At 47.9% G+C, this 23936-nt stretch overlaps 1 protein-coding gene and 1 long non-coding RNA gene across 14 annotated transcripts in view; one reads left to right on the forward strand and one right to left on the reverse strand.

Moving 5' to 3' along the window:
• The window catches only part of LOC128336614 (uncharacterized), an 83163-nt gene that overhangs the window by 50882 nt on the left and 8345 nt on the right, over window positions 1-23936 (forward strand). Inside the window, exon 4 of one of the 3 annotated variants that reach the window (XR_008312022.1) lies at window positions 11982-12120. The exons of the other annotated variants lie outside the window; for them this stretch is intronic. This is a non-coding gene — a long non-coding RNA (uncharacterized LOC128336614). Of the gene's footprint in view, window positions 1-11981; window positions 12121-23936 lie in introns of those variants that run through there. 3 annotated transcript variants of the gene reach the window in all.
• Window positions 1-23936, reverse strand: part of LOC128336613 (ankyrin repeat and fibronectin type-III domain-containing protein 1-like) — a 427021-nt gene that overhangs the window by 17773 nt on the left and 385312 nt on the right. For all 11 annotated transcript variants that reach the window (XR_008312016.1, XM_053276530.1, XM_053276526.1 and 8 more), the window contains 9 exons: window positions 19682-19883; window positions 17454-17661; window positions 13415-13609; window positions 11213-11326; window positions 9462-9559; window positions 7509-7599; window positions 2847-2954; window positions 604-703; window positions 190-322 (listed from right to left, as the gene is read on the reverse strand). Coding sequence is in view for 10 of the 11 variants with exons in the window: in XM_053276530.1 (XP_053132505.1) it covers window positions 190-322; window positions 604-703; window positions 2847-2954; window positions 7509-7599; window positions 9462-9559; window positions 11213-11326; window positions 13415-13609; window positions 17454-17661; window positions 19682-19883 (1249 nt within the window). In the remaining variant the exon portion in view is untranslated. The remainder of the gene's footprint in view (window positions 1-189; window positions 323-603; window positions 704-2846; window positions 2955-7508; window positions 7600-9461; window positions 9560-11212; window positions 11327-13414; window positions 13610-17453; window positions 17662-19681; window positions 19884-23936) is intronic.

Consider the following 23936-nt stretch of genomic DNA (forward strand, 5'->3'; position numbering starts at 1 on the left):
TTCCTGTATCGCTGCTGCCCGATACAGGTGTTTCCCATAGTCTGGGAAACATACCGGCAGGGATTTGAACCAGCAACCTTCTGCTTGTTAGTCGAGCATTTCTCCGCTGCACCACTTAAGGTGGCTTCTGTCACATGGTACTTATCTATAAACCAGATGCACTATGAAGTAACTTTACTATAGAGTCACCTTGGTGAACCAGAGGAAGTCCTGCATGAGCAGGCAGGAATAGGTGTCATCAATCTCTACCACAGGGATCTGATCCTCATGCGTCACCAATATGTTGTCGTCCTTGTAAAATATTGATGCTAGATACAGGCCCCTGGCAAGAGAGAAAAGGCATCGTTTGAGAAAGATTGGGTCTCGTTTGTGCCTATCTGTCACAGTGTGACAGATAGTTCTTCTAGAATGAAGAAGGAAAAACAAAGCAACTCTCTCCCCCCGTTCTTGCCCTGAGTGCTCCAGAAACTCTGAAGTGGAAGTGTGGGAAGTGATTTTTGCATCATATGACGGGGGAAACTCAACCTGTTCCAGAAGGGGATGCAGAGGTTGAAGAATGGAGGGAAGGATAAATGAGCTCTGCCCACCCAACCACCTTCTTACCTCTTCAGTGTCTTTAGGAACTTGCTGCCAGGATGGAAGAGATACTTGAGGCTCTTGGAAACAGAGTGCTTCCTGCTTTGCGGCTGATTCTTGCAGGATTCTGGTAGATAAAGGGAGCATGAAGATGCCACTGCAGTATATAATTCCCACTTCCATCTTTCCCACCCTGACTCTGCTCTTGCCAAACAAAACGTGAAGGCCCTGAATGGTCCACTATTGCACTGGATGGGCGGGAGATAAATATGTATAACAACAGTAATAAAAATATCGGCATGCTTTCCAGATTAGACCCTGCAACGGGGTCACGATGTATCCTGGAAGTGTGCTTCCACACTTCCTGTGTTGTGACACCACAGTCCCGATGCTGACAGCAGGGTGCCGTTCATATTTCCAATGCCTTGTTTGAGATTTAATCGCTGTGACTTATTGATAGGACGTTGTATGTCCGGCGTAAAAAGGTTGCTGGTTTTTTGGGTGGTTAGTTTTCATGAGACTACTTCCCCTGCTGGGCACTTCGCTATTTACATTTTGAATGCGATTTGCCTGAATGGAAGCATTTTGCTGCTGTTGAGCGGCTAAACTGGAAAGCGCCCAGTTGCAGGGGAGCAAGAGCAGGAGAGAGGGCATGCCCTCCCCTCTTGCCTGTGGGCTTCTCAGAGGCATCTGGTGGGCCACTGTGTGAAGCAGGATGCTGGACTAGATGGGCCTTGGGCCTGATCCAGTAGGGCTTTTCTTATGTTCGTATGTAATAAAATATTACAAAAATAAAAAGAACTGTCCCTAAGACCTACAGTCAGAAACTTGGCTTGTTACTCAAAATCAAAGCATGGCATTCATTCCTCACAGCTCTCCTGCCCTTTTGTGTGAGGGTTTCCCAGCATCTTTTCTCCCAGACATCTCTTTTCCCCCAACGTCCTGTTCTTCAGACTTCCCCAAGCCTCTTTTTCTCTACACCCCCTTTCCTTTGGAGCTTGCTGCTTCTCAGCCTACTGCCAATTTTGCAGTATTTTGCTCCATTTTTTGCTGGATTTTCCGAGCACAATTTTGCTCCATTTTCCGAGCACGTTCCCTCCTGGGACCTCTTTGCCTCCCTGCCCCAGGGTCCTCCCTTCTATTCTACACAGTTCTCTCTAGAACTAAGCCCTCCCTCTCCGAAAGGGCTGTGTACATTCCGTACCTAAGGAGCGCTAGCAGGCAAGCAACAACCAGTTTTAAGTCTATTATATATGTATACAAGATAAGGATTGTAAAGCACAATTAAAGTGATATATATTACTTTAATTGTGCTTTATAATTCTTATTACTCTCATGTTAATCAGCCCGCAAGAGATGTCATAATTATTCTAATTTAAAAGATAGAAGAGAACTAAAGTATAGGGCAACTTGTCCATTCATTCCAAAAAGGAGATTCAGAGAGGAGTCAAAGTAGTCGCTAGATTTGTACCCTTAGACCCCATGGATCGTCTCTATAGGAACTGCCCAGCTTGCTGAGAATGCTCTACCTGAGAGAAGTTGGGTTTGAACTCAGATCTCGCACTCCATCCAGTGGCTCGCCCTTGCACAAGAATCACTTCCCCCAGCTCTGAATTCTAGCCCCAGCCAACATTTATTTATTGTATAGCAGGGCTACATCAACCAGTGGGCCCAGGAATTGACTTGGAAGGCAGCACTGCACTATTGTCAGAGAAAGGTCTTCTTGTGCACTCGGAAACCAGAGCTTCTGGTGCGATTTCCCATCTCAGTGACGAAAACCTAAGAAGTTCTCAGGCATCAGCTGCTGGTCTCAATCAACTTCACCACTGTTTATATCCCCCTGTCCCGATCTTGATGCACGAGACGTTGGCTGCGGCGTTCTGAGATTCGGAGCAGCAGCTTGTTCCCTTCACAGGCGTTCCCCTCCCATGTGGAACATACATCTCGCCCCCGCTCCCCTCAAGGCAGCTTCTGATGGCTACAGAGAAGAAAAGACCGGAGGGGGTTGCCTTACAAGCTGCCTGGAGCCAGACACAAGGGTATTGCAAAGCCCCTCGCTAGATGGTTGGGGTTTGGCTCTGCTGGGCCAATCCATCACCACCAGCAACAAGCAGAAGAATCTGCTGCATCAGGGGGTTTCATCCAGAAGGCTAGCAAGTGGCCTTAGCTACCCTCCTGTTTCCCCTTCCCACCCATTCTCTCCTCCCCCTCAAGAGCCCTTGTCGACTGGTATCCAAGCTACCAATCCACACACACAGTTCTGGACTCACCGTGGCACACACAGTGCTGGTGCACAGTCTTGATCTGGCTGAGGAGATGGTCCAAAGCTTCAGCCTGTCCCCTTCGCCGCGGTGCTCGCCCATCGTATTCTCTCCAGTCTGTAGTGGGAGGAAGAGGAAATAAGAGCAATAGCACGGGGTCCTTCCAGTCTGCCACAAGGCCCCTTCTGGCCTCACGGACTTTGTAGCCAGTGCCAAAGCCACTGTCTGCCACAGACCTATTTGTGTAACCTGGGCTCAGACACAAGGTGGCTACTGACACTGAAGCCAACGATTCTCAGAAGGTGGTTCATGGAAACTGTACCTTGAAGACCACGGGGTTTCAGTTCATGGGCCACAGCCTATGGATGGCGACGTAGCTCTGTAGAACCTCTGTTTTGCATGCACAAGGTCCCAGGTTCACTCCCTGGCAGCAACTCCAGACAGGGCTGGGAGAGACTCCTGCCTAAAACCTTGGAGAGCTGCTGCCAGTCAGTGTAGACCAAGGATTCTCAACATTGGGTCCCCAGATGTTTTTGGACGTCAACTCCCATAATCCCCAACCAAAGGCCATTGGGGTGGGGATTATGGGAGTTGAAGTCCAAGAACATCTGAGGGCCCAACGTTGAGAATCCCTGGTGTAGACAATACTGAGCTAGATGGACCAACGGTCTGACTTGGTATAAGGCAGCTTTGAATGTTCCTCACTGGCTCACCTCCTTTCCAACCAGCACCACCATCATTTTTTGTTGCTTAAGTCGTTTTGAGGAGGAAACAGAGAACTCAGAAGAGGGGGATGGGAAGGAAGGAAGAGGAAAGAGTAAAACATCCAAAATGGGTCCCCCGTTGCAGGTTGGCATTAAAAAGTTCCAGCTCTGAATGGCTAGAAGACTGCTGCTCTTTGGTTATGTTTGCGGCATGACAAAGGCTGTGTATATTTTACTGTTTTAAGCACCCACATTCTGCACCAAAGTACCCCCAAATGCGGCCAGCAAAATCAGATCATGTGATCTGAATACCTCACGCCAATCTTGGATGTTTTCAACTTCTTGACTTACGTCCGACCGATTAGTATGCTGCTGCTAACCACAGAGAGGGGCAAATAACCACGCAGAGCACTGCAGCCCCATCCCCTGACCTGTGGGAGTGCCATTCAGCCCCAGTCCGACTGGCGGGGCCTCTTTCATGGCCACTGTTCCTTCTAAGGTGTACATGTGTGCGTGCGCTCAGCGAATTCTAGATCCCGCTCAGGTTGAATCAGGGAGGCCCCACTCTGAATGCATGTGTGCGTGCACTGCCTCAATACTGTGCCCAGAACCAAACTCTTTCTGCACCCAGAAGAAAAAACACGAGAGAGAACACGGCTCACGATCTGGAATTCTCCAAGTTCTGTTCTTATACTCCACAGCTAGGGAAGCACAGAAATACAGACAGCCCTGACTAGGATTCCTCCTAGCAGCAGAGGACACCAGTCCCAGCTTAAGAAGTGCAAATCCGATGAGGCAACACCACCGCAGCTGTAACCACTGGTGGGAACTGCTTGTAAGGGTGATGGAATCCAGCAGCTGCCTCCAGCAGGAGGAAATGACAAATCACTGCGACGAACAAGGTCCGGCCTGTTGCAGCGCTCTTCAGACTTTCCACGGCTTCAGTCCTACTGCTAGCCTTCAACTGGGCAGAAGTTTCTCCAGACCAACGGTGAGAGTTAAAACTCACCTAGACAAATAAATAAACAGAAACTCTTCCCCGTGCTTCTTAGTTATGAGGTGGCAGTGCTACTGAGCAGCCCAGGCAAGCGTGTGTGTGTGTGTGTGGGGGGGGAACAGCTCTTTTACATTCGCTTTACATTAATTGGTTTATACACTCCCCCGTGCTGCTGTTTTCCATGGAAAGATCAACTCTGTTAACTTTGGCTGAGGCCTGGCACTATTTTTAGGCACTTTAAAAACACCCAGGGAGGTGCCTCACACTTTTTACGTGACAAAAGTCAGTTATTTTTATTGAGGGGAGAAATAGTTTCTTTAAAACGTGAAAGCAAGCCATGATTTATGTCCCAACTGCGGATGAAAGTTATAGCTCAGGGCTTCTCAACCCAGGGTGCCCAGATGATGTCGGACTGCAGGATGATGGGAGTTGTAGTCCCAACAACATATGGCGACCCTAAGTTGGGAAGCCGTATGGATACATTCGCTACTACACTGTCTCAAGTTGAAGAACACAACCCATCTAGCATCACTCAAGCAACTCCCAATTTGTTCACAATGTATTTGCACTTCTAGGCCACGTGGTCTGTCCCTGCTCCAGAAAGATGTGCCTAAATATGGCAACCAGCAGAGGAGGGAAGGAGAATTCTGTTTTAACACCCCATGGGGGATAGCTGCCCAATGCTACAGTGTTTCGTGACAGAGAGTTCTTGTAGCTTCAAAGCATCCAGTTTGCATCCAATCCTAAACTGTACACACCACTGTTAACCGCAGCAGTCCTGCCTTATCAGTAGCAAAAGAAATGAAATCTTCCTTTGCTCAGTGTCGTCTAGTAGGAGGGAATTCCACAACCTAACTGCATGTTGTGCTGGGGGAGCGGGGGGAATATAACCAAACACTGGATAACCGATCTGAATTTCTCTTTTGGTTTTGTTCTGTTCTGCTTGTGCAACATGCACTCCGCGTAAACACAACTTGAGAGCTCTTGTATCCCTAGGAACTTGCCAAAGCTCAAGCCTGTAAGTCTTCAGGAAGTGGGATAATGTTGATTCCCATTGGCTTTTTGTGGGCAGCGAGGCCATAGATTCATTAGCTGCCCCAAAGGCCTTGGGATGGGAGAGCAAAGTCCAATTAAGTCATTTAAAAATGTTCTCTTAAATACAAGAGGGAAGGAAGGAGAATGAGCATGAGCAATCTGTGAATCCTAAAAAAATGCTTTAAATATAAAGTAAAGTGTACTGTCGAGTTGGTGTTGACTCCTGGTGACCACAGAGCCATGTGGTTTTCTTTGGTAGAATACAGGAGTGGGTTGACCATTGCCTCTTCCCACGCAGTGTGAGATGATGCCTTTCAGCATCTTTCTGTATCGCTGCTGCCTGATATAGGTGTCTCCCATAGTCTGGGCAACATACCAGCGGGGATTCGAACCAGCAACCTCTGGCTTGCTAATCAAGTCATTTTCCGCTGCACCATTAGGTGGCTCGCTTTAGATATACGGGGCATTTATTCAAGCAAACCGTTGTGGGTAGAGAGAGGAGAATTCTGGAACACATGCTTAAATCTATCCCAAGGACATCAATGGGGTCAAGTGTTTATCTTTGTCAGGATCGCGGCCAGAGGTGGCGGATCCAGTATTCTCTCCTTGGCCTGCAATCCTGAACAAATGCACCATCACAGAACTCAATCCACATGTTTGCATAATGTGTGGGTTGGGTGAAAAATGGTAAAGTTTGGCCAGAGACTGGAGATATGGACTGCGGGAAAAGGGCAGTATCTAAAAATGCTGACTGGAGGCAACATGTCTGAAATGACAGGCAGAGGTTGTAGGGCAGTGGGGATGGAGCAGAAGCTGCCGCAAAGCCCTAGCCCCCTGGCATAATGGGAACCGCTCCGTAGAGGCACCCCACGTGATTGCAATGCCCATAGAGGAAGCAGAAGTTTATGTATCCAATCTCTGGCTGTCTGAAACTCCTACATGATGCAAGTCCCATGCGCCCCACATGGATTCCCAGGGCAGTTTAATATATGTCAGCAATACCCCGGTTTTATCCGAACCTCTGATTATTTGATGGTTCTGAATATGGGCCCCTCTTGGGCAGGCCATTTCGATAAATACACCTTTGTATATATGCACCTGATCCGCATGATCTATATCTATTGTAAAAATGGAAACCCCACCTTTCAGACCCTATGGTCTCACAAAGTGGCTTACAGTCAGGCAAAAATGAAGAATGCAATAATAAAGTAACATCCACAACATAATAAACAGAGATAAAAGAAGGAAGGTGGTTGGGCTGGGTGGGGGGGGCAGCAGCAAACATGAGAAACTAAAAGCAGATCAGTAAAAGGTCTTGCAGAACAGAAAAGCATTTACAGTCCTCTTAAAAGCAGCTACGCAAGGAGCATGACAAACGTCCCCAGGAAGAGAGTTCTGCAGCTTTGGGGCCACCACAGAGAATGCCCTGCACAAGACAATGGCAGGCCAGAGAGCGGGGCTTGTGAGGCCAACTCTTAAGATCTGGGTGCGTTCATACAGGCACAAATGTTCCTTAAGGGAACCTGATTCTAGGCTGTGCAGGATTTTAAAAAAAATTAAAACTAGTACAGTACTTTAAATTGGGCTTGCAAGAGAATAGCTAACTTGTGCAGGTCTTACACTTATATGCCTCTGGACTCCCACAAGCATTCGTGTGGCAGTGGCATTCTGCAGCACCAGCTGCACCTTCCACCCTGCTATCAAAGGCAGCCCTACGCAGAGGGCATTACAATACTCCAGTCTGGATGTCACCAGTGTACGTGCAACTGAAATCAGACCCATCTTCTCCAGGTGGGGTCGTAGGTACCCTGACTAGGGACTCTAGAAGGCACATAGCATGCTAGAACACCCCCACCCTCCGAGGTCAGGAAAGTAATCTTCAAAGAAGCAAAACTAAGGCGTGTCTACAATGCTCCCCAATGTCCACACACTTACTTGAGGGAATAGCAAAAGGCGGTGTTGATGTTTGTGGAGGTCCCCAGCCCTTCATGTTGTAGGCGGACACCTGGACATAGTAAGCAGTACCCTGTGGGGAAAGGGCAAGGGACAAGGAGTCACTTGAGGGCTACAGAACAATGAACAGCTCAGTGGCCATGGAGGGTTACCAGAGGCCACTTCCAGCTCCCTCCAACGCCCATGAGATACTCAAAAGGAGTTCTCCCTCATGTGCCATTGCTGGAAGGAAGGCAGAGCAGGCATGGTTCAACACCTCCTGGGGCCCAAGGAGAGCATTGCAAAAGTAGTACAGGCCACCCACGTCTTGGAAGGTTCTCATGAAAGTTCTTTGGTCTTCCAACTTCTGCACTGATGGCCCAGACTAGGGTTGCCAGTGAACTCTGAAATAACCCAGGTTATAGTGCCTGCAAATTAATTTCTGGCTGACTTCCACACCAGCTGGGTGCTGTACCATTTCTGGTCCCAAATGAATCCAGATTAGGCTCCTGGGTAGTAGCATTAGCAGCTTCCCAGAAGTCTCCAGGCGATATCGTTGCTGTCTAGTAAGGTCTGGAGGCCTCGGATCCTGCTGCTACTGTTACCTGGAGCTGAACCAGGGCTCATTTATGGTGTGGAGACTGCAGGAGAGCCTCCAGGCCTGGTGCTTGAAAATGAGGCCATAGGCTTGTACCACTACTGCCCACAAGTCCAATCCAGACTAAGCCAAGTCTATATTAATTTTCTGGATATGAACAGAAACACTCAAGAAATTAACCCGAATTCCATCCTGCATCCTACATTGTCCAACTGCCTTGCCAAAGAATATCCCGTCTGCTCTGTTCTTTATTCAGCTCCTAGATACATAATAAAAATGCTCTGCAAAAGAAACAGACCCTAGTCCCACCCGACAAAGAAATGCCAGAGATTATTGGTCCTTCCCAGATACCCCAAGTCCAGAACCCTGACTTGATTGTGTGCCCCAATTCTCTTTCACATTAGCAGGGGGATTAATTTTTGATCAGAATCAATCCAACTTTTATTTAGGCCTAACTGCAGCTAACTGAACAATACACCTGCTGATTGACCACTCAGTGATGTCACACAGTGACAGAGCTGGTCTGGTGGTAGCAAGCATGGCTTGTCCCCTTAGCTAAGCAGGGCCTGCCCTGGTTGCATACGAAAGGGAGACTAGAAGTGTGAGCACTGCAAGATCTTCCCCTCAGGGGATGGAGCTGCTCTGGGGAGAGCATCTAGGTTCCAAGTTCCCTCCCTGGCAGCATCTCCAAGATAGGGCTGAGAGAGATTCCTGCCTGTAACCTTGGAGAAGCCGCTGCCAATCTGTGAAGACCATACCGAGCTAGTTAGACCAAGAGTCTGACTCAGTATATGGCAGCTTCCTAGGTTCCTATCCCTCAAGGTTTGTTTTCAATAAAGCTTGCTTTGACTACACTTACATTTTCCTCCCAGAGGCCAGGATGTTTCTTACCATTGGACGCCTGGCTAATGAGCTACATGCTATCGGCACTTGACCTGAAGTGGAAAGGAAGTCGGTGGTAGAGTGGGAAAAAGAATTGCCGGTTCCCGGTTCCATCTTGCACCGACTTAAACCTCCTTTAGTGCAGGGAGTGAGCAGCACTAGACCTTTTATCCCTTAGGTCCAAAGCAGCCCGCTGCTGTTTCAGAGGCATTGAAGTGGCCTCTTGCATATCGTTAACTGCAGTAACCACTGGGGGATATGAGCAGGGAGTTATCATCCCCCCAAAGGGTGTATTCCCAAAGAAAGGCAGACTGGAAAGGAAGGCATGTGGACACCGTGTGATTATGGTGGGATGAGCAGAGGGTCACAGTGCACTGTGTGGTGGTGTAGCACAAGAAAGCTGGGGGGGGTACACAGTGGGGGTCATGCCCCGAAGGAGCCCAGCAGCTCAACACGCAGTAGAGTAATTCACTCACCGAGACGAGGCCATGGATGGTGACATGGAGGTTTCTCAGCTTGTCGATCAGCACCTTGCCCAGTGGTGGGGAGAAGGTAGGGGAGCAGCTCCACTCAACTACAGACAAAGGAAAAGCACAGCCACCCCGTCAATAATTGGGAGTCTTTCATCAGCAAGGAGGAGGACGTCGCGCTTGGCAGGCAGACAGGGCGAGATTAGAGAGCTGGGCTGCCAGGGATGGCCCAGCTGCTGCAAAGGGATTGACTGTGAAACTGAAGAACCAGGTCTGGCAAGACCAGCTGTGCAGGCTGGAAAAATGTCCTGAGAAAAAAGGCACGGAGGAGGGGCCGTGGGGGAGGGGAGGTGTGACTGGCCGGCCAGAGCAACAACAGGGCACACCTTTCCCATATGAAAAGAAGACGCCTCCCCCTGCCCCTGCCAGGATGGATTTGCACTGTAGGAGCTGCATATTGCATGGCTAGGGTGAGCTCCACCATCTATCCCGCCCACAGGAGACGAGCACAGACCCAGAAAGAGAGCGGAAGGCAGGCCAAGGAGATGGACAGACAGACCGATGGATGGACACTGAGATAAGAGAGAGCATGCACAGCAGATGGGCCAGGCAAAGGCGAGAGGGGGTGGGAGGGAAACAGACCAAGTGAATTAAGTGGCAGGATTTGGTGGTGACCGGTGTTGGAGATTTCTCCTGAAAGCCAAAGCTATGATGACTGGATGCACAGGATTTAAACTGATGGGAAATCTATGTTGAGGGAGTAGGTGTTAAAACCACAAAGGGACACACTTTTATGGGATCCAAACAGAGTCTGGGGATGGGACACAGTTACCACAGTCAACTCTGGGAGAGCACTTTGGGGAGAGGAGGAGAAACGAAATCTTTTACTTAGCAAACATCGACCCGGCTAATGTGGAGCCACCCACATTTGGCCATGGTGATACACCAGACCTATTTCTCCCCTTTTCGCATCACAAAGGGCAGATTGCTGCCCGATTTCCAGAACAGAACATGGTGGCCAAGTGGTGGAAACGAGACAATTTAATAGGTCGCCACCAGAAGGCACTAAAATGTTTGAGATCCCACCGCTAGAAAAACAGAATCTTCACAAACTCAGGGTATTATGCAAGTTGGGAGAAAAATGCACAAACTCAATTTTTCAGTATTCACAAAAGGCAAAATTAGGATAGGAAGAAGCACATAGAAACTGGTGCATGTATGTATGTCTCACTGGGAACCTTGGGAAACGAATTGGTGTCCAGGAGTAAAACAGGGAATTGGGCAGAGTGGAAATGCTCTCTCCCCTGGTCACAGGATGGCCCATACAGGTTTCTGAGCTTTTAAATAGACCAAACGCACCCATCTTCAGACTCTTTTTATAGCCATGCAGGCTAGGAGCGGATAAATGTGAAATTAAAAGCTGGAATTCTGTAAATCACCAGATTCTGTGTTATCGACAGCTGTACTACACGTGGTGTGATGTAATTCAATCCAGGAAGAACTTAGATCCTCTAAACTGCAGAACTATACTTATATATAACTGTGCCATTGTGGACCCGCTCCGCTTCATGGAACATCCACAGCTTACTAGCCTTGAAATTCCTAAGAGATGGATCTTGAGAGCAATTTAATGACTGCACCTCCACCCCCAAGAGCTAACTAGGATAAGATTGGCAAGTCCTGACTGACATAAAAAGAAGCTGATTGACAGATCCTCAGGAATAAAATAATGCCCTGAGCAACCCCAAGGCTTTTACCTTTGTATTTGGTGACGACAGCTGAATTGACGCTTAGAGGCTCCTGGAAGGAAACGTCCACGGAAGTGCTGCTGGCCACGGAGAGGTGCACCTTTGTAGGTGGATCTGGCACCCCTGAGAACAGGCGGCAGAGGGAACAGTAAGGTCATAACCAGCTGTACAGTGTGTATGGGATGATTATGCTTCGAACATGTGGCTAATTCACACTCTACTGCCTATAAGAACATAATAACAGCCCTGCTGGATCAGGCCCAAGGCCCATTTGGTCCAGCATCCTGTTTCGCACAGTGGCCCACCAGATGCCGCTGGAAGCCACAGGCAGGAGTTAAGGGCATGCCCTCTCTCCTGCTGTTGCTCCCCTGAAACTGGTACTCGGAAGCATCCTGCCTTGGAGGCTGGATGGAGGTGGCCCACAGCCCTCTGACTAGTAGCCGTTGATAGACCTCTCCTCCACGTAGTTATCCAAACCCCTCTTAAAGCCATCCAGGTTGTTGGCTGTCACCACATCTTGTGGCAGAGAATTCCACAAGCGGATTATGTGTTGTGTGAAAAAGTACTTCTGTTTGTTGGTCCTAGATTCCCCGGCAATCAATTTCATGGGATGACCCCTGGTTCTAGTGTTATGGGAGAGGGAGAAGTATCCACTATCCACTTTCTCCACACTATGCATGATTTTATAGAGCTCTATCATGTCTCCCCACAGTCATCTTTTTTCTAAACTATCAGTATGAAGATGCTCTTCTGAGACATGGGCCTGTTTCTTTTGCAGACAAGATCCCAAGAAGAGATATAATGGCATTCTACCAGTATGTGTGCTGTGAATCACTACAGGGAGCAGAATTAAAGAATCCTGGGCCTTGCACTTGGTCCCTGAGTTTTCCATCTTCTTCTTCAAGCATCAGAGATTGCTTCACATGGGAATGCAAAACCAGGAAGAGGGGATTTGTCATACAGAGAGGGGCAGAGGAGAAACCCTTTTGCAGAAAGCTCAGCATTTCTGAGCTTTCTGGATTGGCATTTTTAGTCAAGGACTCACTGTGGCTGTTATTTGGAAGTAGAAAGGAATTTCCCTATAAACCTCTGGAGGGGCAACAAGGGGTTCCTTTCACCCACCACACCTGCAGTTGTTTGAGCCACCTGGGTGTGCTAATTATAAGCACCCTCTGAAAAGGAGTCCTTTCCCTCATATTGATGCACACGGCCCAGTATAGACCCATGGGCCGAATTCTTTTATAAAAATGAACTGCAACAGTTCAATGGACAGAATGTTTGGCTTCTACAGGAGGTGCCGCTTCAAAGTTCTGTCCAATGAGGGGTTTACTAGGACCGCCCTGGGCCAATCACTGACATTCAGCTTAGCTCCCCACCTGAAATTCCCTTTTGATTGTTACCTACTCAAGAGGCATTTTATAGAGAGAAATAAGGATGAGGAAGCACTATCTATCTATCTATCTATCTATCTATCTATCTATCTATCTATATTTGTTAAAACATTCATATCCCAGTTTTATCCTCAACAGAGGACCCAAACCCCAGATTATTTCATTTGTGCGCTCAAATTAAATAATAAATAAAAACAGCAATAAAAAGAAAACCACCCAGAAAGCTAAAAAGTAAAGCTAACAAGAGGTTAGAGAATGCCTGTTGAAATGGCAGTATCTTCAGCCTCTCAGGAATACTACAAAGTATACTACACAGGGAGAGCCAATTGCATGTCATGTGGCAGGGAGTTCCACATGGCAGGGTCCACTTGTGTCACTGCCAGCCGAACCTCAGAGGGCAATGGAATGTGAAAGGGGGCTCCCCAGAAGTTCTCAGTGGGCAAGTGGACTTATTTACTTATGCCAGGCCTGCTCAACTTCGGCCCTCCTGCAGATGTTGGCCTACAACTCCCATAATCCCTGGCTATTGGCCACTGTGGCTGGGGATTATGGGAGTTGTAGTCCCAAAACAGCTGGGGGGCCCTAAGTTGAGCAGGCCTGACTTATGCTGACAACAACAACGTGGGACTATTTCTCTTAGGGGTGCTGAGCATGGTGAAGCCCACCCCAGTGCTTGGCTGGGTTGAACTTGAGTCACTCCTCTAATTCTCTTCCTTGAAGGGCCTGTCTCCTCATCTCTATGGCCCTGCAGGGATACAGCCACGATCCCACCCCCTACTCTACTCAGGTGGTGGGCACTGCACTGCCGCCAGACACTCACGGGCATGCTCAAATCCGGCATTCATGCGCTTGTAAAGCCGATAGCGCCACTCCCAGGCTTTCAGCTGCTTCTCCTTCTCGGAGCAGTCTGCGCTGGGTACCTCGTTCACCACCTGGGCGGTGAGGTCATTGACCCGCTGCTCGGCTTCCCGGACCAGGGTCGACAGGTGCAAGGACCGGCTCTCCAGGCTCACAACTTCGGAGAGGAGCGAAAGAAACGGAGAAAGTCAAGATTTCTGCCTCTGGATGGGGCGGTTTATAAATGCAATAAATAAATAATAAAAATAAGATGGTGCAGAGGAAGAAGGAGCAAATTGCCTGACCATCCCAGAGGAGATTGCTGGTATTTTGCTCAGAAAACTTGCCATGTTTATTTATTTGTTTGTTTGTTTAAAATATTTATACCCCGCCCCTCCAGTGCACCACTGCTTGGGGGGTGGGGGGCTCACAACAATTAGATAGACACAGATACAACAAAAGTAATTATTAATTAACTAAATTTTTTTTAAAGTCAGATTAAGAATCACAATTATTAGGTTCAAATTAAAACTGAAGATTATAAGAAGCTAAAGAAGCTTTAGCTATAAAAAGCTAAAGAAGCTAAAATTATAAAAGGCTAAAGAAGTACCTACCAGATATAACAGAACAATAACGGAGCATTAAAAAGTCTCCTTAAAAAGGTGCGTTTTGAGATGTTTTTTAAAAGCACGGAGGGAGGGAGCATGGCGAAGCTCTGAGCATGGTTAAGCCACCTCAAGAGGTACACCTTGATCCCATTTCCCAAGTAACACGGGGAAATATAAATTCCGTGTGCAAAAGGGGTTCGAGTTGTTCCCCAACTTCTCCGCTCCCCGCATACAGAGAACCTTGTTCACCCGGGAGACGTCCTCTCTATGGTGGTCAGTACAACCTTGCCCACAAGACAGGAGGTGCCGTGCAGGTTCAAAGCAAGTCTTCCGACAGCAAGTCAGAACGGTTTGCTGAAGTTCTGCCTGTTGCATTGATTTAGTTGTGGAAATTGTATTCAGGAGGGACCAAGCATCAGGAAGACCCCAGAAACTACGAAGCATGTTACTGAAGAAGGCCAGCTAGGATTCTCTTGTGGTTTTCAGTAGCCGAAAAACAAAGGACAAAAACATCCTCCAGTACCAGAATCAGCATTTGGTTAATCAAGACCCAAACCCTTTTATTTATTTATTTCCTGCACTGAGTGAAAATCCTACACTGACTAGCATTTTCATTTGAAAATGGTTTTTCTGCTGACTATATTGCATTAAGCAGCATGCACATCTGAATATCTAATTCATATGATGTAACCACAGCAAAAAGTTTTCCAGACACCACTTGTCACAAGGCCTCCATTCTATAGCAGATGTTCCCAACAGGGAGTATTAGTATCCTGAGGAGAACTTGAAGGGCTCCGGGGGGCGGGGGGGTAATCAAAGCTCTTCTGACCCCTTGCTGCACCCATGCTATTTGTTCTCCACCTGAGGATTGCTGGCCTGAAGCTGGCCTGACCTGATTGACTGATTGATTGATTGTTAAAATTGTATACTGCCTTTCATTAAAACAATCCCAAGGCGGTTCACACAAAAATGAAAAACAAGACTATAAAAATGACACAGTTAAAATATTAAGTTAAAATATAAAACAAATCTGGCTAAAAGGATTTAAAATACAAGCCTAATAACTGTACGAAATACAAAGAAGCAGCAGTAGAGACAATCATATAAAAGCTTGGGTAAAAAGCCAAGAGTCAACATGCTTTCTAAAAACTGTGATGGAGACCGAGGAGCGAATAGCCCCCGGAAGAGCATTCCAGAGACCTCAGCAATATGTGCACTGTAGAAAGGGGATGGAGGAGGGTGAAGTTCCTCTTTCTCTGCTCCTGATTGGCTGGGGTACATGCTGAAGCTCAGAGTAACCCCTCCCCCTCAGCCTGAATGACAGGCTTCAGAAAACTAGCACGGAGTATTCCCATTGCTAACTGGACAAGTAAACTTGTCCCATTAATTTCAATGTGAGTACTTGCACATATACACACTAAAAACCCCTGTGGGGTCCCTGAACTGCAGGTTTCTGATGGAAGGGATACACTTGTTTAAAAAGGGTCGGGAACGCCTGTCCTACAGGGGCATTGGAATGGGTCCAGTTTTGTGCTCCTCCCGTGGGCCAATGGCTTGGCACTCACCTCCGCCTTTCTTCCTGGATGGGCTCCATCAAAATCCCTGCCAACACTCATCATATTTCTCCCCAGCTACCCTGCGGCTGGTGCCTTCAGTGAGAGCAGCAAGGCCAACAGGTCCCTTCCCTGCTCCTCCTTGCTTGCACTGCGGTTTGAAAGTGATACGTGTAACGTGTAGCAGAAGCCTCCCACCTGTATGGGGCATGTTGCCCTTCCTCACGTGTCAAGAACAAGCAAGGAAGACCCGCACTGAGGCTCAGCATGCCGACGCTCCGTTCACTGGAATCTCTTGGTCTGCCTGACGCCTATGGCCAGCCAGCAAAGAAACACACCCCTCTCTTGAAGTTCACTACCTCCTTTCACTGCACTCCATTATTACAGGCATTGCCAGCTAGGCCTGTGGCTACTCTCTGTGTGGCCACCCAGCAAGCCGAGACCCCGGTGGCTGCATCCAGCACATCCTCTTTAGAGGGCGTGTGTGTATGTGTGAGAACTTGTGGAAGAAGATCCCCATCCCCAGGGAGAAAGGGCTAATAAATACTTATTCAGAGTCACTCCCCTTCTGCTCTCCGTTCACAGGAATGCTTTCACTGGAAGAAAGGGCATTCTGTTCCTGACCCTAATTCCGGCACTGCCGTGAAAAAGTTGCTCCATGAGAGACACTATCTGCAAATAGCCAGCAACTGGAGGCTTTCCTGTGGCTCTCTTGTGGATTCCTTCCCTCATCGTTGTGTTCACTTCACCTGATCGGGCAGTCTGAATGTTTGGTGCAGCAGAAAAGCCAGGGGAAGCAAAGCAGGTCAGCGCCAGGATCTGTCAAGTGTGTGTGTGTGTCTCAGCAGTCTAAGCAACTCAGCTTGAAGCACGACTCACACTTCTGCTAGCCCTTCTGCTGAGTTGTTTCAATGTGCAGCCGCTCAAAGAGACTCCTCCCCAGTATGTAGCATGAGACCAAGAGCTGCGAATGGCCACAGAGGGCGGGGTCATCCCAGTGTGGCTTTGCCACATTCAATCAGTATCCCCTGTAACAGGGATTCCCACATGTTGTTGTTGTTGTTCTTATGATTTATAATTAATTCGATTTCTATACCGCTCTTCCAAAAATGGCTCAGGGCGGTTTACACAGAAAAACAATAAATAATTAAATAAGATGGCTCCCTGTCCCCAAAGGGCTCACAATCTAAAAAGAAACACAAGAGAGACACCAGCAACAGTCACTGGAGGTCCTGTGCTGGGGGTGGAGAGGGCCAGTTACTCTCCCCCTGCTAAATACAGAGAATCACCACGTTAAAAGGTACCTCTTTGCCACATTGGCAAGGGACATGTTGTGGTCTACAAGCCAAAGGCCACTGGAGCTGGGGATTATAGAAGTTGTGCTCGACAACATTTGGAAGTCCCTGTTCCTGGGACGATGGCCTTCAGTGTGCACTTTGGCAGCATTCCAGATATCCAGGCATGTTGATAGTACAACTTCTCATGTCAGATGCTTCTCTGGCTCTCCTCTGCTCTTCCATTGGCACCATCAGGATTCATGTGTGATTCTGCCGAATCGTATCACTTCCAAGGTGCCTGACCGGTATGATTTCTCTCTGGAGAAACTATACCAGGTGAACATGCCATGCAACTATAGAAGGCAAGGGAGGGCACTGGCAACCTTGTTTCCCAGCCCAAGGTTTCGTCATATACAGTGAATTCCTTTCCAGTGCGCTTCATTTCTATCATTCACAAGAACGGAGTAGAATTCCCGTGGTCTGCATATCAGAGACCTTGATCACCTGCTTTAAGCACCTAAGGGAAAGCGCTTGGAAGACAGAGTACATTGGGCACAAGACAGGGCAGTCGAGCAACAACTCACAGTGTGGGCTCTCCTTGGCTCCGGCCAGCAAGAGAGTCTTGGCGATGGGTGCATTGTTGGTCATGATGGCAATATCCAGTGGCAGAAGACCCTCGCTGTTTGGGGTGTTGAGGTCCAACTCCTCCAGGCTATACTGCTTGAGTAGCTCCTGCACCTTATCGAGGTCCTGCAGCTCCACAGCCTCGAAGAGGGCGGCATTGCCTTGGAACTGCAGAGAGGGGCAGAGGCACACACGGCTGCTCAAATGAAAGCCCTGTTCAAACATTACAATGTGCTTACGGTTCTATTAAAAAAAATGCACACAAAAAAAGCCCACAAGAACATTGAGCACAGAAAAAACCCCACTGTCATAAAAGTGCACAAGAAAAATGCGCACAAGGAGCATTGCTCACACGGAAAAATGCCCACATGGAAAATTAACCACACAGAAAAATTCTTAAGTTGGTGCATAGAATATATGTGCGTATTTTTCCAAGTGGGCATTTTTCCGTGTGAGCAATTTTCCATGTGGGCATTTTTCCATGTGAGCAATTTTCCATGTGGGCATTTTTCTGGTGAGCTTTTATGATAGTGGGTTTTTTTTTCTGTGTGCAATTTTCTTGTGGGTTTTTTTCATGTGCATTTTTTTCCTGGTTACCTGTGCTTACAGGAGTCTGGACACACGTACATTATGTGTGTGAATGACGTTGCATCCATTCAATTTAAAATTCAACCTGGTTACAAGATAGGAAAAGTGCCACTGTACACGAGTGGAACAACTGTCCATGTGTCTCAATCTGTACAGGCACACACTATACACAGACTGTGTGCATGCTGAAGAGAACAACATGCAAATAGGCCTACAGCAGGAGTAGGCAAGCCTGGTTCTCCAGCTGTCATTGAACTACAATGCCCATCACCTCCAGCCCAAGTAAAGTGTGATAAAATAAACCAGCTGGAGAGTCAAAGGATGCCTACCCTTGGCCTAGAGTGCGTTCCAGATTTCACAGACACTTCTAAGCCCCGTGGTTTCCACCCATCAACAAAGGCAAGACTGCCCCCAGGAAATGTGAGTTGAGCAGATCAGCGCAGAGCCCGGAAATTGGTGGGAGTGTTGCATGGTTGCTGCCCTACTTGCTCAGCTATGTTGACCAAACACCTCTCAAGAACCACAGAAGACGTGGGCGGAACGGCAAAATGGGCCTATGGCAAAGCAAGCAAGTAGCCCTTTCACCCAGCGACAGGCCATTGCACTCGGCTCACTTGCCCACTGAGCCCACCTCAGTGGGAATAAAATTGTTCGTAAAACCTGCAAGGCGGATGGCACCAAGAACAGAAGGCCTATTACTAACTGACTTCCGATACAAAAGCACGACACGGGCAAGATAGCCAGAGTTGTTTCTCACAAAGAGAATAGACTTCCGCAGTAGAACTCAGACATCACGCAGTGCCCGTGAGTACAATACAGCTCTTTTTCACATTTAGGAGAGAAGAGAAATCCATGAGGGTAGGTCTGCCAGAAAGAACCACTGAGGAGAACATTCAATTCTTGACGGTTTCTATGGTTGCTAGGTATAGATATTGGAAAGTTGCCTTTTCAAGCACTCACTGGTAGGAAGAGGGTTGACTCCTCTCAACCAAGTATCACAGCATTTCACCTAACTGCTCTTCCCTCTATCAGCAGCTGTAGGACTTTCCAAACTCAAGGTCCATGAGATGACAGTCGAATGGATGGGCAGCCCAAACCTAAAGCTGTTGCCTACTGTTCAGGAAAAGCCAGGTCTACCAACCTTCTTCCTACTATGGTGGTTGTAATGGAACAGAAGTTCTTCTTAGAGCAACCCTAACTAAACTTCTCTCTCCCATTCTCCCGTGGAGAGATTCACCATGGCATTTGATAGCTGCTTGATTACACACAACCTTCTCCTCCCACCACCAATTAATTACATGCAAGGGAGTGGGGTTCTCTCTAAGAGGGATTTCCAGATGTTGTTGACCACAACTCCCAGAATCCCCAAGCAAAAGCCATTGCAGCCGGGCATTCTGGGAGTTGTAGTCAACAACAGCTGGAAATCCCTCTTAGAGGGAACACTGGTAAGGAACCATAAAAGAGGCAACTCTGCAACACTGAAATGAATCACCAAGTTTGAGACACCAAATGGGACACAAACTCCCTTTGCACATATTGTCCTAGGAAATGCAAAACTCCCAAAATCCACAAAGCAGCCGTGGCACAGCCGGGTACTCACGAGGTAGGACTTGCGCAGCTTTTCCTTCTCGCTTCTCCCTGCTAAGCTCCCCTCATCAAATGACATGTAGTTAACCCGGAATTTCCCGGAGAGGTTCCGGTAGAGCCTCTTAGCAGCATTTGGAGAAGAGGGTCCCGGCTGCTTCCTAGACTGGGCCAATTGCAGGTCTCTCATTTGCTGTGTCATTTTAGGTGAAGAAGACCTGAGAGGCAGAAAGGAAGGAACAAAAGGTGAACACGTTAATATCAAACACATGGCAATGGGTTTGGTAAAGCAATGAATGTGAAGTCCAGTAATCACTTCCACAAACATTCTGAGGCTATTCACACAACTGCAGAAAATCGGGCTAGCCCGATTTTCTGCAATCATGAGAACCGCCAGGTTCGGCTGCGAGCCCGGTGGTTCTAGAGCGGGTAACCCGCTCAAGTAGCCCGCCCCTAAAACTGGGTTTGCTGAGCGAGTGCTCCGCAAACCCGTTTCTAAAAAAAATGTGAGTAGCTGCGGTGCGGCTCCGCGCCACAGCTACTCACGAGGAGACCCCTGGAGGGGAGGCAAAAAGCCGCCTCTCGGCTCCGGGGGTCTCTCCAGCATGCCCTGCACGCTTGCGCAGGGCATGCTGGAGCTTCCAGCCCCCGCTGGCTCCGTCACAGAGCTGGCAATCGTGTGGGTGGCCAATCCGGCCACCCAGGGCTCCTGCCCTGCTCGTGTGCAGGGAGAGCTGGCTTAGCCCACTCTCCCCGCTCACTCTCGCAAACTGGGTCTCACTGATCGTGAGGCCCGGCTCCCTGTGTAATTCCAAGCTTGCTATGCTGCCCTGCCACAATCGTTGGCTTGATACAGGGTCTCTTTGGAACAATTTCAGATCTTCTCTGTCATATGTTATGGCTTGTCCCTTATATCCAGGGGGTCTACCAACAGTATTACAGTGACTGTGCCACAGACCATGGCCACTGTGGCTTGGGATTATAGGAGCTGAAGTCCAACAACATCTAGGGACCCATTGGAGAACCCCTGCCATAAACCCTTATTTACAACGTTTATATGGGGCTTTCCCCTGTGATCAAAGCAGAGCACCAAAGATAAACGCCAACAGAGAAACACATCAGGTACAACGCAGACAAAATCAGGACCAGAGCAGCCACCAGTTAAAAACTCAGTTCATCACGAACGTGTATGCGCTAACGGGGAAGGACATAACCCCATCAAAATAAAGAAGTGTTATAGCCTTTCCTAGAAGGAGTTTGAACTTCTCATCCGCTTTGAGCTACTGAGGATTGTACTTTGTGCAATGATGCAATACAAAGCAAGGCTCAGTTTGCAGAATGCAGTTGGCATGGAAGGAGCAGTCTGTCAGTATGGAGGTCCCATGCTGTGAAGGACTTTTAAGAGTTACAACCAGCACCTTGCATCCAGAAGCACACAGGTAACCAAAAGTGTCAACCGGTGCAAAGCAAGTTGAACACCTTCGTATCCATTCCACTGTTGCCAGAACCTGAGGGGGTATACTCGTGTGAAATAGGGGCCGTAACCCAGAATGCATTCACACTCAATATCCATTTGGAGGGATACAGCAGCATTTTGCACCAGTTGAAGTTTTTGAGTCATCTTCAAGGGCAGCCATACATATAGCACCTTACAGTAATCCAACCTGAACATAACAAAGGCACAGAACAACTTGCCAAGGTCGTCGTCATCCAAGACGTCTATACAATACACACAGTTGCTAGAAGATACCTGTGCTTCAATAGATATCAGCTTCTCAAAATGTAGAGCTGGGTCAAACAATACCTCTAGGCTCCAAGATGTTTGGACAGGAAACTTACAACCATGCATGGCCTATGTTGTGAATCCAGGTTGGCATCCAATTCAGAGTTACACACATTTAGATCCCATTCATTTCCACAGGGGTTGAGCAACTGTAATGGTGGGTCAGCCTGCAGTCTTTGCTGTTCAGACAGAGTCCAGCTTTCCTCCAATCAAGAAGGCGGGAATGGTAGCAGGTTTACATGAAAGCAGACTTAAGTGGATTTCTTAATGGGTGGGGGCAGGATTATCATGCAACCCCCACCCGAATGGTTGCAAGGAACTGTCACAACACTCCCGCTGTTACATACGTTGGAGTAATTGCTAATTTTCAGAAAGTGAAAAGAAAGTGCGACCAGTACAGAGACAAGCAAAACATCGTGTCAAGTTAAGCTAGAAAGGGGGCCACTGAAAATAAATACTAATTAACCTAAGCTGTGAACAATTACTCTGTGTTTAATTAGATTTGCCTGAAAATGTAACTTGGAAAAAATTGTGCAAAGACACAAATCTAGGTTGCGAGCTGACATGAAAGCCAAACCCTGAGTAGAAAATTTGAGGCATGGGGGCCGGTGGGGGGTGGCGGCGGCTGGGAATTTGGTCCTGCATTGAACCAACTCAAGTGGTTTGAAACCACAAACATCTGAGCCATGCACACATTATGTTTGAGCCCAGCCCCTACTGGCCAAACTATGAATACTCTCTCCTCACAAATCAGGACACTGACTGAAATAGCCATCAGGGCTAGCACCGCGGAGGCAGGCAAGGAAGCTATCCAGTGGTTCGGTGGAGGTTCAGGCAGGGAGGTTTTCAAGCAGCCTGTGAGTAGCTCAGTCTGAGTGAAGAGCTGCCCAGCATAAAGAGCGAGGCTGGAGTCAGGAATTATATAAAGCCAGATGGGCCACTCCGATCACCTGAATGGATCGGGCTGAAAGCTGCAGTTCACCCTCCAGCCACTAGCTGTGGCGGTGCTGCTGTGCAACAGCTGCCTCCTCTTGCAAGCCATCTCGCTGATGCGTGGGCCCCATTCTCAGAGTCCCCAGCTGGAGACTTCTGGAGCCTTATAACTGGAACCCTGAATGTGTTGCGTTCAATATGTGCACCGTCTTGTAAAGAAAAACTACCAGTTCATGTGCAGTTATCCACATGTTACTTCAAGGCACGTAAGAACAGTATGTATGATTTGTACTTTACATTTCCAAAAGGTCTCGTTCCCTTACTGGTTTTTAAAATGATTGCAAGTATACGCATTCTCACAGAGATATGCGGCACCTTCATGGGCATACAACGTCAACATGAGAAGCCATAGCGCTGTTTCGACAGACACTGATGCAAACAGGTTCTTGCTTACAAAACGCAAACCACGATAATAAAACAGATACGTCCCTACGGCACTACATCACCACTTTGAGCCTTCCTGAGTTCAGATGGGATCTACCATGAGTAAGATCTGTTTCACAACATGGTCATTTTGAGGTGGCATGGCATGCGCTAAGTGGATGCAGTTCAACTGCGGTCTCTTTGGGCTAAGGGACTCTGTGATTTGTGTCTAGGCCCAATTCATCCGTCTCTGGACCATGAGTTGCATGGCAATTTTGATCAACCCAGCCATTTGATGAGCTGGTTGGATGCAAGTCCAAAGTCTTAATTAGCCTCCTAGGTAGAGCAGGGCATCAGTTAATTGCAGTTAGGCTAGAAAGCCACCTCAGTTCTGCACAGCAGGCAATGCTAAGACTACTTGCTGAGGAAATGCCGACTCCGGCGATTATGTTTATGAAGTCAGCCCTACAGAGGGTATTAATAGCACCCCCGCCTAACTCACTCCATCACTCTGATTTTATCTGAGACATCGTGGGCTGCAGAATTACATTAACTATTTTACCTTTCATGATGTTGCTATTTTTGAGCTTTGAAACACAGGGAGGTTGGCTCCTGCCAGGCATTCTTCTGGGATGGCTTGCAGAGATTAACATGTCTCTCTACAACGGGGATGAGCCTGCGCTGCGGGGAAAGTGTCATTTCTCCGGTGCCTAAGCTTGTTTTTAAGCATGAGTTTGCAAGGGCACTTAAGTCCTCAGCAATGGCTCAGCCTGTTAGAGAATCTTAAATATCTCCAAGGCTGGACTCCTGCTCCCAATGCTTTAATTCCGGTACCAACGGTATTAATCTCAAAAGTAACAGATTTGACTGGGTCTCTTTCTGGTTTTCTTACATATGTAAATATATATAGTTGAGGCAGTTTGGACATTGGGAAGATTTATTTAATATTTACAAGAACACTTGGATCAACATACCTGGGGTGAATTTACACAAAGCTTCATTTTAGGAGTTTGTGATATTAAGTATATGCTATGGCCTTCACCCATGCATATAAGAATATGTCTGAAGGGGCTCAATTCCAGAAATGTATGCCACCAGTAAGCTCGCCAGAAACACAGTTCAGAAGCATGGT

The sequence above is a fragment of the Hemicordylus capensis genome, chromosome 13, assembly GCF_027244095.1.
Source record: "Hemicordylus capensis ecotype Gifberg chromosome 13, rHemCap1.1.pri, whole genome shotgun sequence".
NCBI lineage: Eukaryota > Metazoa > Chordata > Lepidosauria > Squamata > Cordylidae > Hemicordylus > Hemicordylus capensis.